Here is a 14,332-nt window from a genome sequence, read left to right on the forward strand (position 1 = left end):
GTCTGAATAACATTCACCTCTGGAGGAACGGAAAAAAGGACACTGCAAACCAAAGGAGCTTGCAGATATATAAAGTAGGGTTACTTTAAAGATCTAGGAATATTTGCCAGTAAAATATTTTTACATGATTGGTTTAAAAATATCAAGAACTGAAGAAACTCTACTTGGTGATTTTACTCCCAAGAGCTTTGGAAAGTTAAATGTTTGTTCCTCCTACAGAGAAGGGAGTTTTTGCAAACCATTCCAACGAGTTTCAAACACATTCCAGCAAAGCTCAATGGTAGGAGAATCTATACTTTTTTTGCACTTAATTAAGGATGGCAGAAGGGTGTTCTTTATTTCCAGAAGCACCTCCTTCACTGTAATTTGCCTCATCTCTTTCAGTAGCTCAACGAATTGAGCTGGTTTGTAATCCATCACTCTCTCAAGTCATCTCAGAGCCACATTATTTCCCATTTTCTTTTAATTTTTCCACATAAAAACAAAATACTCTTGTTGCTCTCATTTAATGAAGATATAAATATATCTTACCAAGCAATGAAAACAAGTGTTGTAGGCAGGGATCCCATATCAACATCCCTCTCAATAATTCACTGTAGTTAGCTGATGTCACTGTAAAGTGGGGAACAGGGAAGGCTGAGAGCCAATCAGAGCTCCTCTGAGGTCCAATTTAGCAACTTAGTAACCTTGATGCTTTAGGGAATTTACTTGGCTTCTTTGAGCATTAAGTTCTTCACAGAGTTGTGAAGATGAAAGCACACTTAGCTCAATATCTGATACACTAGAGTATTCAATATGGTAGTCATTGTGATTGTATTGTCTAATCTTCAAAAGGTGCTGGCTTACTTCCCTTCTAGCAGAAGACCATTCTATAAGCTTTTCCATGGAAGTAGAATTGATGAGGCTTATTCTTTCCTAAAGAAAGACCCTTTGCTATTGTTGTTTTGATTGGCATACAGTAGTCTACTTTATTTTTATATGCTTAAGAACCTGTGGAATACAATTGGAAATTTTACAGACCTATATGGCCCCAAACTAAACTCATTTATTCAATGAATGTTTAGTAAAGAATATAGTATATCTATCTCCTCAAAAAGTTCAAGATAAAGAAAGAAAGCAGTAAATATGCATAATTAAATACAATTTGATAATTTTTTTAAAATTATGCACACAGTAGACAACTACCTGAGAACCATCTACCATAGATTTGAGTCCTGGACTCTCCTCCATTTTTAAAGAAATTGGGAACACATTTGCCTCTTGTACTAAAATCTAAATTAAGCAATGTTTCTCTAACATAGGTTATGTGCTAAACTAGCAATAAGGTTTTGTTAAATTTTTAAGACATAAAGAATTTTTTTTTTTTTTTTTTTGAGACTGAGTTTCACTGTGTCACCCAGGCTGGAGTGCAGTGGCGCAATCTCGGCTCACTGCAACCTCCACCTCCCGAGTTCGAGTGACTTTCCTTCCTCGGCCCCCAGAGTACCTGGGATTACAGGCATCTGCCACCATACTTGGTTAAATTTTTCTTTTGTATTATCAGTAGAAACAGGGTTTCACCATGTTGGTCAGGCTGATCTCAAATTTCTGACCTCAGGTGATCCACTCACCTCCGTCTCCCAAAGTGCTGGGATTACAGGCATGAGCCATCACACCCTGCTAAGACATAAAGAGATTTTAAAATATTCTCACCTAAGGACACGTTTAATAAGATTGGAGTTTAGCAACTCATGCTTTAAAAAATTAAATAGGCAACTTAGCTGGGTGTGGTGGTGTGTACCTGTAGTCTCAGCTACTCAAGAGGCTGAGACAAGATGATTGCTTGAGACTAGCAGTGCAAATCTAGCCTGGGCAACATAGCAAGACCCCATTTCAAAAAATGAAACAAAAAATCAAAGAGGCAACTTAGAATAAATAGACTTGACAGCTGACAGGATATATCACAATTTTACCTTTCTCTTTTTATGCCATCATTTGTATTAGTTGTTAAAATAACTAATTTTATATTCCTTGCACCAAAAGAAAGATGTTTACCCTATAACTTTCCATTTAAATAATTAAACCTGTAATTATTTTTTGTTATATATAAAACTGAGCTGCTCCAGAATTCTTCTGTCAAGTACACACTTCTTATGAATCAAATGTATCATGAAAATGGCAGACAGTAACGCCATTTATTAGGAACATTGTACCTAGCCCCAGCCCTAATTTTATGCTCAGAAATACTTATGAGGAAGGAAACAGAGAATTTAAATTACTTTCAAGGAAAAAATTTATATTTTCATGGAAAAATATTAACCATTGGTAAGACAATAAAGATGCATATTCTTTGATTTTATGGAAATACTTCTTCATTCATTCTCTCCTCATTTAACAATTACATGATAAAAATAATAATCTATTTACTTGGAATATTAATATGTGCCAAACAGTTTAATTTTAACTTTTTACCTATTGCTGTCAGACTCAGATGATAAGAAGAAAAACTACTCAATGAAAGAGACACCTTTAACATTCTCTGAAAAAGACAGCAATACACACATCAAGACTGATATGGTTTGGCTGTGTCCCCTCCCAAATCTCAACTTGAATTGTAGCTCCCAGAATTCCCATGTGTTGTGGGAGGGACCCAGAGGGAGGTAATTGAATCATGGGGGCTGGTCTTCCCCTTGCTCTTCTCATGATAATGAGTAAGTCTCACAGGATCTGATGAATTTATTAGGGGTTTCTGCTTTTGCTTATTCCTCATTTTCTCTTGCTGTCACCATGCAAGAAGTGCCTTTGATTCTGAGGCCTCCTCAGCCATGTGGAACTGTAGGTCCAATTAAACCTCTTTTTTTCCAGTCTCAGTTATGTCTTTATCAGCAGAGTGAAAACAGACTAATACAAAGACTAAAAATAAAGTCCATATCAAAGTTATTTTATCTACAGACCTTAGTATATTGTTGAACATAATGTAATAAAGTCTATGGACAGTCACAATGTAAAGTAATCTGATTACTTTATAATCATTTGTATTTCATCCTCATGTGATTCTTGGAGAAGATGATTATTGGCAGGAGATTAAGCCAAAGACCCTGATGAAGCCAACACAATAAAAATCATACCTTACATTTCTCTCTCCCTATAAATCCTTATTTAAGACTTAAGCTACAAATGCTTCCTTCTTAAAGGTTCACAGGGGGAAAATGATAGAATATGGAATAAGATATAAATTTAAATTTTGATGCAGACAATAAATTACAGAACAGAAGTACCAGAAACCTCATGTTCTCTGCCAACAAAGTGTACTCTTTTAAGAATGATGGGCTTCATCCAGGGTTGATTAAAACTGAAACCAATCCAGTAATTCAATGAGAGCTTAATGTCTCATTACAAGGGATGCTTGTATTTCAATTCGGAGAAAATCTTGTTTTTAAAAATAGCATTATTTTTAAAAAGTAAATCTGGTTTCTCATTAATTATACTATATGCTGTAGAACAGAATGTGGCATAAGATACCCACCATGGGTATACTCCAATTGGAGAGATAATTGTTGAAATAGCTAAGACATGAATTATTTTTGTTCGCTCCAGCTTCAAGGCATTCCACAGCATGGACCCTAGCCAAGTATTATAATGAATCTACAACATGACCCTACCCCTGAATTGTGGTGTTCTGTGTTACATCAAAGAGATCTCAGAAAACCTTCTGTGATTTAAAACATTGCAAGATTTTTATTCTTCCATAAATAGAAGAGTTCCTCAAGATTATAGTCCGAATTTTCTCACTCAATTCAGAAATAAATCCATTTGATGTCAACGGCATTAAGATAAAGTCTATTGTATATGCAGATAGGTGTAAAGGATTAAATTGTCAGATTGATTTTTTAAAACTGTAACACCGAAAGGAGCAATACAACAGCATTCAAAAAATATCATTGAAAATGGAGGTAACTCATAAAATCTTTAGATAAGGCTTTGATATTTTAAAATTCTTACAAAGTAAAGTTTCTTATTGAGGAACACATAACATGGGAAAGCCTGCAGAAAATATGTGGAATAATTTAAAGGGCCTAAAGAAAAAAAAATTCACATCATATCTGAGACCTTTGAATAAGTTAAATGTTTATGGTCCAAAAACTATACTAGCCAAGAGACAATAACCTACATTAGTACTTATACAATAATTCAGCCCCCTCTGAAATAACATTATTTTAAATTTAGATGTCATGTTTATATTTTTGTACTAAAAATAGAAATAATTTTCCTACAGAACGTTTTATTTAAAATTTAAAACACAAAATCTTTTGCACATGAACTTGTATAATAGGTTAAATATACATCAATGCCACCATACACATTTATGAAATGGGTTTCTAATAAAATTGGAAATTAAACTAATGACTCTTCATCTTTACTGACTAATGAATACATTATAAACTCTATAATTTAGTTAATTGGAAGAGAATTCTGGAAACAATCCTAATGGACAGAGATTCTGGAAACAGTACTGACATCTAGTCTTATCTCACAGAAGACTTTCAGAAAAATTACCTTTCATTTTTCTAAATAGGAAATTTACATAGTAGCAGAACATAGTTCCAGGAGACTGTGACTAGATGAGGTGAGATAAGTATAAGGGAAGGATGAGGATGAAAGTAGGCTCCTCAACTCCTCTTTGTCTCACTGCTGATGGAGAGTGATTCTCCCACATCTGTGAAAGCACACACTTGTGACAAGTTTCCAGAAATAGTCATCCAAAATAGGCAGAGAGTCTGTGGTGTGGGAACTCTGCCACCACCTCCCACCATTATGGCCTTAGAGTGTGGAATAAGGGGCAATGGAAAAGTGTCCCTTTCCACAACCTCCTGAAGTCTCCTGAAATCCGTGTTGTAGTCCCGTCTCATCTTTTAACAGGCAATAAGGGGTAGAAATTCAGGAGAGATGCTAGGGAAAAAGCTGCAGATTTTCCTGCAGCCTAGTGAACCTACAGTTCAAAGCACTTACATATACAGAACATAGATTGGACACTACCTGTTTATAATTTGGAATTAATGTATACCTATACACTACTTATCCCACTAACAATTCCTACTTATTAGATAAGAGATCATACAAAGGTTTTACTCTTCAGATCATGCTAAAAGAATAAGAATGTAGATTTATAAACCAGTGATCAAAATACCACCTGGTTGGCAAACAACATTTCGATAAATGATAGTAACAGTCTTGAAACTCCATAATTACACAGAAAAAAAATGGACTTAGTGCATTGAGAAATAAATTGACTAAATACATAATCATAAAAGTAATATATGAAATGGATAATTTCACAGACTTGGTAACTCATTTCACTTGGATTCTGATATCAATCCTCTATTTGGCTTTCATATAAACATGCATAACATGCTTATTAAACAAGAGGCTTTAATTTAATTTACCTACTTATGTAACAACCTATAATTTTATTATTAATGACCCTTAATAGCAAAGCAAAAATCTCTTGGAGCCGTGTGAAAGCAGTTGGGTCACTGACAGCAGTCATCTCAGTGTTCCCTTCTGTTGATGAAAGTGGGACCACTGGCTGGCAAGAATGGATGTGTGAAGAGGTTTAGTCCACAATGGAATCTATGAGGCTGAGTTGAATGCTCAGCTATAATATCTGAGTATCAGTATAGTACAATGGTGGAAGCCACTGTTAGTCACCAACTCTTTACCAGTCAACAACCAATGTGGCCAACTGTTCACAAATAATCCCATTTTACCCCAATTCTTTTGATCAATATGGATAGATATGAAAGTTCTTGATATGAAAGTTTTTGAATATAATAATTATTTAAAATTCCAAAGAACAAGGATTTATCCAAATCTGAATCAAGTTTCCCAAAGCAGCTTGACAGTGGATTAAACATCTCTAGGCTCATATTCAGCCTCTAGTGATAAATTATATTCACAATATATAATATAATTGTATATATCTCCTACAATTATATTCACCAAAATGTTTTCACCACATCATCCTAAACTGAGAACGGAATGTTATTTTAGTAAAGGCAGAACTTTAAAACAGAAATCTTCCCAACAGAAATTTTAGAAAACATTTAAAAAATCACGTTAGAAACGTAAAATTCACTGTTTTTGAGCCAACACTGACCTTCTGTTCCAAAAGCAATGTGTTTGTAGGGATTGCTGCAAAAGCCTTGTAGCTTGACTTGGTCTTGTATTGCTAGAATGGGCAACCAGAAAGCAAGAGTAGAGATGAAAATGGGAAAGAATATGACATAATTTTCAGAGAGTTCTACCAAGTTAAATGACACGTTTTCAAATGAAGAAAATGGTTATTATGCTGAACAACTTGTTTCTGACAGAAACAATTAGCTTACCATGTTAATATTTTATTAGAATGAGAAGCAAAGAAATGCCACAGTAAAATAACAGCCTAGAGATTACAGGCAATTATATGCCACTCCGTTTCAGAACTTAAAAACTTCCTTTACACAAAGTTATATATAAATTTTTCATTAGCAGCATTCCCTCATAGGAGTACTATTCTATACAAGAGGACAGGAGGTGGTTCTGCTTGATCCTCAAAGGAATGTTTCTTTTTAACAGTCTCACAATTAACAAATATTATGCCAGTAAGTGTAATTGAGCTCTTGATCATTTTCTTGCATCATCCATAAAAACAAAGATCAAAATACATAAAAAGTAGCAGCCATTTTTTATGCAAGCAGCAAAGTAGTCAATAATTTGAGCATAAACAATATCAGCAATGTAACTCCATTAAAAAAAACAAAAAGTACACACTCTTGATCTTAAACTCATTTTTTAAACCTCATCATCCCCTGCACTTTCTAACAGTTATGTTAATGAAGCAAATGTTAAAATTTCCTAAGTGTTAAGTACAACTCAGAATAAAATAGTTCAGTGTTGTAGAATATTTGGGGGAGGGGGCGAGCATGAGGAAGCTGTAGAAATCAGGATAAATATGCATAATCAAAGACTCAGTTTTGATACTGCTCTGGGTCTCCAGTTGATTAACTGAGTTCAAGTCTCCTGTCACTTCAGATGCCCTTGTCTCAGGCAGCTTCCCCAGTGGCCAGTACCAGTGAAGAAATTGGCACAGAGCTCCAGGCTATCTTAGTGTCTTCAAAAGAAAACCATAGTGTGTGCAGAAGACAGTGTCATCAAATAAAATTAAGCCTTGAGTTTTATAGATGTAATTGAAGGAAACTTCATTAAAGTGGGGTGGTGAATGTAAGAGACTGGCACATTCATTTTCCTTAGGAAAAAGTTGAAGTTGTGAGGAATCAAAGTGCCAGACCCAGAAAAAGAAAGTCAGCATCCAGCTAACAGCAGGATGCATTCTCTTTTTTACTGTTTTCTTTCTTTTCTTGGTATACTGAGTTAGAGATAATGAAAAATCCTGCATGCCAGCAAGTGCCATGCCAGCATTATCACACTAGCCAGATAATCAGTCACCCACAAACACATGCTCACTTACACACTCTTATTCATATACATGAATATATACATATATATATGTACTCACATACAGACACACACACACTCTTTCACAAACACACACCCAGCTAAAACTGCATAAGAGCTCAGAAGCTACACACTTTTTCCCAAAAATTGTACCCTGAAATTTACTTATCTTCCACTTTCCCTCCACCATATAGCTCTTCTCCCACAGGAAGAAGCTATATGGCTTTCTGCAAGTCTCTCAACTCTTAAGAAACCTACTCTCCCATCTTCTACATGAGAGGCAATTGCTGGAAGATGTCTCAGGTCACTTCAAGCCCTAAGTTGCTACATTGACCCTGCGCTGCTGTGGTCTCTAGATAAAAAGATATTTGAATAAGAATTGAAATTGAAATACCATCTTTCCATGGGCAATAGGAGCTGACATTTATTATTATTACTCAATTTTACAGAAGCCCTATAACTAGAGAGTTATTAAGAAAAGCAGAGGTCAAATGACTTGTTCAAGACCACGCAGCCCATAAAGAGCCTGCCTGTGTCCAATATACATGCTTTCTCTATAATATTTTCTTCCAAAGAATACCTAAGCATACATGTAATGCAGAATAAAATATACCATCTCACTCTACGATGTCTTCATGAACAGTTAATTGTAATTATAGTTGCAATCATAATAATAACAATATCTAGCAATCACTATGAGCCAGGTACCATTCTAAAAGCTTCATGTGAATTAACTCACTCAATTGTCACAACAAAGCTATTAGGTAGATACTATACTATCCCCATTTTATATATGGAAACTGAGGTACAGAAATGTTAAATAACTAATCGAAGGTCACCAGCTAGTACATGTAAGTCATGGCTGGAATTCAGACACAGGCACTCTAGCCCAACAACCATGCACATATCTACAAATGCCCTTGCCTCTCATTTCAGGATGTGCAATCATTTACAGTGTTTGTTCTCCTATCCTCAACTTCCCCAAAGAATATAGCTGGGAAAGCCTGTACAGAGACACATCTTGTTATTGCACACAAAATATCACAGAATCTTACAATAAGAAGTGATATTGAAGGTGATTTAGTTCAACCCCCTCATCTGACGCATGAATCTCTGTTCTGTTTAGTAGCCAAATGAACACTTGCTTGCTTCCCAAGGCAGCACATTCAGGACTAATTGTTAGAATTAGTACAAAATTCTCCCCTACATTGAGCCAAAATACGCTTCCTACTAATTTATCTCATTGGTCCTGTTTCCCCCCTCTTGAAATCATGGCTCATGCCAAGAGCTCTCTTCTACATAATTATATTGCTTCCTTCACCAACTTCCTGATACTCAAGTGAAGAATTCCACTACCCTCATTGCTCTCCTCTGATAATATTCCTTAAAATTATAAAAAGTGTTTAACTAGATGTGTTTTTAGCACATAGTAAAATATAATCATCACTTCCATGATATTGACAATAAACTCAATTAATGTAATGAAGAAAATAATTGCGATCATCTCCTTAGTTTTTGTGGAGAGTTTTAAAATATGCAAGAAAGGAGGTTGGAGTTATTTCATATTGTTGGATCACACTGAGTAGGCTATCACCTAAATTCCTAATCCTTTCATCTTTTTTCAAAACATTTGCCGTTAACTCCATCCTATATTTATGCTTATTTATACTTTTTTAGACCCAGAAATAGGGCTTTAGGCATTATCTTTACCAAGTTTATCTGATTAGATTGGGTTTGTCATTGTAAGCAATGAAGATAAGAATTTTTGGATTATTTCATGAAACATTTTGTTAGGTGTGTCATTTTTATCTTTACTCAAATCATATACTAAGGACTAGGAGCTCCTACCACTGGGTTCTCCCAACTTGGTGGACATTAACTGATCCTGTAAATCTGTTTATGGATGTTCAACTAACATACTTATTCAAGAAATTTTTCTCTTTCTTTTTCTTTTTTTGGGGGGGGGATGAGTGGGGGAACAGAGTCTTTCTCTGTTGCCTAGGCTGGAGAGCCATGGCGCGATCATGACTCACTACAGCCTCTACCTCCTGAGCTCAAGCAATTCTTCCACCTCAGCCTCCAGAGTATCTGGTAGTACAGGCATGTGGCACCCAGCTAATTTTTTTTTTTTTTTTTTTTTTGTAGAGATGGTTTCTTACCATGGTGTCCAGCCTTGCCTTGAATTCTTAGGTTTAAGCCATCCTCCTGCCTCAGCCTCCCAAAGTGCTGGGATTACAGGCGTAAGCCACCATTCCTGGCCAAGAAATATTTATTGAGTACCTACTACATGACATGCACTACTCCTCTAAGACATACATACCCTATCCTTTTCAGTCTAAAATTCCCATTTGTTGCCAAAAAGGACATGTTTTGAGTCCACTCTTCCCTCTGGGTTCTCCTAACAATATATACTCGATCTAAATATGAATTTTTTATTCTAATTTGGAACACATTTCCTCTTAAGCATTTCAAGGCTTCCAGGTGCTAAGCCAAATTCATTCATTTTCCTTTTTGGCTCAAAATTATTAATCATTCTAATGTGGAATTACAGGGTTAGAGTAAACATTAGCTAATCATAGGAGGTAAAAATGATGGGCCTAAACCTAAATCTGGCAAACGATGCAATAATACCTATTGATTCTCTCTAATTTCTAATCTATACTTTCAGTTAACATTCAATAAATATTTCTTAAATATCTTCTGCATGGTGCAGGTCAATGTTTAGGTTTGGAAAACAAAATGGCATTTTATTACTTATGTTTACCAGAGCTAATCCTGATTATAAGCAATGCTAGTTGCTAGCTGCAATATAAATGCTGGGATAGAAGGTAAGGATAGCAAGAACACATTCTACCCCTTCAGAAAATATTTTCCACTGAAGTCATATATCCTGTTGCTGATGCCTAAAATTCCACCACATGTTCTAGTAATAAAGATCCATGAGGTCTCAAAGTGAACTGTTAGTTGCCTTGAGGATCAGGGGTTTGGACTCACAGTTACACTTTAAGTGCAGTAAATCAGGGGCCCCTAACCCCTAGATTCAATTGTCACAACAAAGTACCTGTTAGGAATTGGACCAAACAGCAAGAAGTGAATAGCAGGCAAGTGTGTATGGCCAGTCTAAGCTCTGCCTCCTACCAGATCAGCAGCAGCATTAGATTCTCATAGGAGTGCAAACCCTATCGTGAACTGCGCAGGCAAAGGATCTAGGTTACATGTCCCTTATAAGAATCTAATGTCTGATGATCTGAGGTGGAATAGTTTCATCCCAAAACCATCCCCAACCCCCCAATCCATGGAAAAACTGTCTTCCGTGAAACTGGTCCCTGGTGCCAAAAAGGTTGGGGACCGGTGCAGTAAATGAAAGAAGTGTGGATTATATAAACAATAGGATGAGGAAACCATGGTGAAGAGCCTCACTACCATCATGTCCAACTTCTTCCAGAAGCATTCCTGGGCAGAGATGAGAGCATCACTCTACATGTACACTTTCTGCTCCTCAGTGATCATGTCTGTCTTACCTGAGTCAGAATCTCCTTGACATCAGTCCTGAGATGAAAGCTCAACCAATCCCTAATCCAATTCATAGGAGATTGCCCAGACACTTCCTTATATCTGGATTACTAGCAGAGCACAATCTATAATGATCCTGATAATGGAAAAGCTAGAGGTAGAGGATATAGCTGTCAAAAACTGCCTGGCAAAGCAGATAGGCAAGGTAGCAACTGAGAAAACTTCCCAGAACAAGTCCCTTCCCAGGACTCCTCTGCATCCCTCATTTATTTTTTTGTTTCTCTAACACCTTAAATGCATAATTTTATTTCATTTTATTATAATATTTTGCCATCCCTATCTGCCTGCTAGAACTTTTAGGGGAGAGATTTTATATTATTTGTCCTTTTATTTTCAACACCTAATACAAACCTGGCAGAGAAGAGATGTTCAGCAAATACTTGTTGACTTGAAATATCTAATTGAAAATTACAATAAGATTCAAAGACATGAAAAAACACAAATCCTTAGTGCTTTGTCTATGGTTCAAGTCCTAGACAAGCTTTGCTAATTAAAGACCCTCTTCCACCACTCCAAGCATGCCCTGAGAACATTTCTAACACAGATTTTTGAAGTCATTTTTCTTCGTGATGTGAACCTGTAACATATGCTGCATTATCTTGATCCCTGTTTTTTCCTTTGACAATTCTCTTGAGCTAAACTGCACCCTCCCCACAATTAAAATGCAAATCCTGGCTGGCGCGGTGGTTCGTGCCTATAATTCCAACAGTTTGAGGGGCAGAGGCAGGCGGATCATCTGAGGTCAGGAGTTCAAGACCAGCCTAGCCAACATGGTAAAACCCCATCTCTACTAAAAATACAAAAATTAGCCACGCGTGGTGGCAGGTGCCTGTAATCCCAGCTACTCAGGAGGCTGAGGCAGGAGAATCAACTGAACCTGGGAGACAGAGGTTGCAGTGAGCCGAGATTGCACCATTGTACTCCAGCCTGGACACCAAGAGCAAAACTCCGCCTCAAAAAAAAAAAAAGAAATCCAAATCCCCTGAGGGAGTGCGGGGTTGGAGAGGAAGGCAAGCTTTTGTCAATCATTGAACACCTGAGTGTGAACCATTACTAGGATCAATTCAGAGAGGCTAGCTGGAGAGAAGCACAGGAGTGGCACACAGAACTGCTCAGTATAGAGGCTGAGTGACAGATAGCATAGCTGAAAGAAGCCTGAGAAGTCAAGGATTCCCAAGAACTTTGTGAAGGAAGTGGAGTAAATGACAGTGAGATAAAAAGAGAAAAACAAAATAAGAAGGCACGTAAGTCTAGTTTCAGCTGATTTTTTTTCATTTCACATAGTGGCTCTGATGTTTGGTGAATGTTTGTTACTCTATCTACAAAACATAATGGAAATTTTATTGTCACCTTCACTGCTATAACTTGACCATGGCCACCATCATCACTCATCTAGATTGTAGCAATAGACTTCTAAGTTCTCCCAACTTAAACTTTCACCCTCTCATGGTCTATTCTTATTTAGCAGTGAGATAGTTAAGACTGTCACTTATCTATTTGAAACCCTCCAAAGACTTCCTATCTCACTTAAATTAAAACTCAAAGACTAAAGAGTAGTCCACAAGACTCTCCTACAGGATCCGGCTCCCACCTACATCTCCCTCTGACAACCTCAACAACCTGTTCCTCACTGCTAGCCCAGAATATGTTCTTTGTACCTGTCAAGCACTCTCTGGCCTCAGAGCATTTTCCTCACTATACTCTCCTAAGGAGTCACCTCCTTGGATGTTACCTTCTCAAAGAAACCTATCCCAATACCCCAACATAACATGTGACACCATCCCTTCTCTATTTCCCTTGAGAATCAGGGCTATCCATTTCTCCATGACACATACGATCTTCTGACACACACGATAATTTACTTATTTGGAGGGGGTACGGTTGATTGTTTCTCTTCCACCAAAGAATATAAAGTGTCTTTGAATAGGCATCATTGCATATTTTTTTTGTTGCAATATCCTCACAGCTTTGAAAAGCACACATTTTAGGTAATCAATACATATTTATTGAATGAGTGATTTTCTTGAACCCAGATTAACTATTTTAGCTCATGCAGACACATTCCATATTGCTCATTTTCCAAATTACATGTGGTTCTGCAGAAATGGAGAAAGTCACATACAGACTGCTGCCACTAAGTTTTCAGTGTGATATATTTGGGAATGTTTTGATGTCTTAAAGGAAGGAGACTTTCGTGAATAAAACACCAGTTATAAAGTTTTATGAAATATAAAATAGCTCTCATCTTGTTCCCTAAATAAGCTATGTGTCCAAACAGCTCTAAGCCCAGGGCAGGCCCATCAATGGAGACTCTTTATCATTGTAACTAATCTTCAGACTATCTTCAGTAAGTGGCAGACTCTATGAGGGTTTGATATAATGCTTATGCCAATTTCCATATGGAGCCCCATAATAATTCACTAGGATAAAAATTTAAATTATTTCATAAATGAGGGCAAAACAGATTGGGGACCCAGACACAACTCTGGGTGAATTTTGTAATATCCAGTCTTTTCCAAGTGAAAAAAAATGTCTCAGGCAATACAGATGTTGATCCAAAAGTAGGCCAGGCATGGTGGCTCACGCCTGCAATCTCAGCACTTTGGGATGCCAAGGCAGGTGGATCACTTGTGGTCAAAAGTTCAAGACCAGCCTGGCCAACATGGTAAAAACTCTGTCTCAACTAAAAATATAAAAATTAGCTGGATGCGATGGTGCACACCTGTAATTCCAGCTACTTGGGAGGCTGAGGCAGGAGAATCACTTGAACCCAGGAGGCAGAGGTTGCAGTGAGCCAAGACCACACCACTACACTACAGCCTGAGCAACACAGTGGGACCTGTCTCAAAAAAAAAAAAAAAAGGGCAGGCTGAGCAGCATTCAGACCCATCCTGTCTAAAGCAATGATTATAATGTGACATAGTATTTTAAACTACATCCGAATTTAACATATCATAGCGATTATATCACACAAACGCAAGCAGATTCAGAACCTTAAGGTTTTATCTACGAAAAAGAAATATCAAACACACTTTATATCTGAATTTAGCTCAGCATACTATGATCAATCCATTTTATTTTAATATCAAAGAACAGTAGGGCCCAGACTTTAAACTAATATCCTTCAAGCATTCATGTTTTAATTAGATGCCATCTGTATTCTATGATTCCTATTATTTCAGAATCTGGGAGTGAGTAAAGCTGACCTAAATCTAAAGTTCTTTGATTTCAAAAAGTGCCCTGTGCTCAGCTTAGCACCACACTGGAAGGAGCAAGACAAGAAACA

General features: G+C 36.9%; 1 protein-coding gene across 1 annotated transcript in view; it reads right to left on the reverse strand.

Annotated features, from left to right (window-relative positions):
- Positions 1-14,332, reverse strand: part of MLIP (muscular LMNA interacting protein) — a 249,045-nt gene that overhangs the window by 113,854 nt on the left and 120,859 nt on the right. Inside the window, 1 exon segment of the mRNA XM_010363869.2 lies at positions 6,137-6,208. Within this exon segment, the coding sequence (XP_010362171.2) occupies positions 6,137-6,208 (72 nt within the window).

This window comes from Rhinopithecus roxellana, chromosome 4 (genome assembly GCF_007565055.1).
Source record: "Rhinopithecus roxellana isolate Shanxi Qingling chromosome 4, ASM756505v1, whole genome shotgun sequence".
Lineage (NCBI taxonomy): Eukaryota > Metazoa > Chordata > Mammalia > Primates > Cercopithecidae > Rhinopithecus > Rhinopithecus roxellana.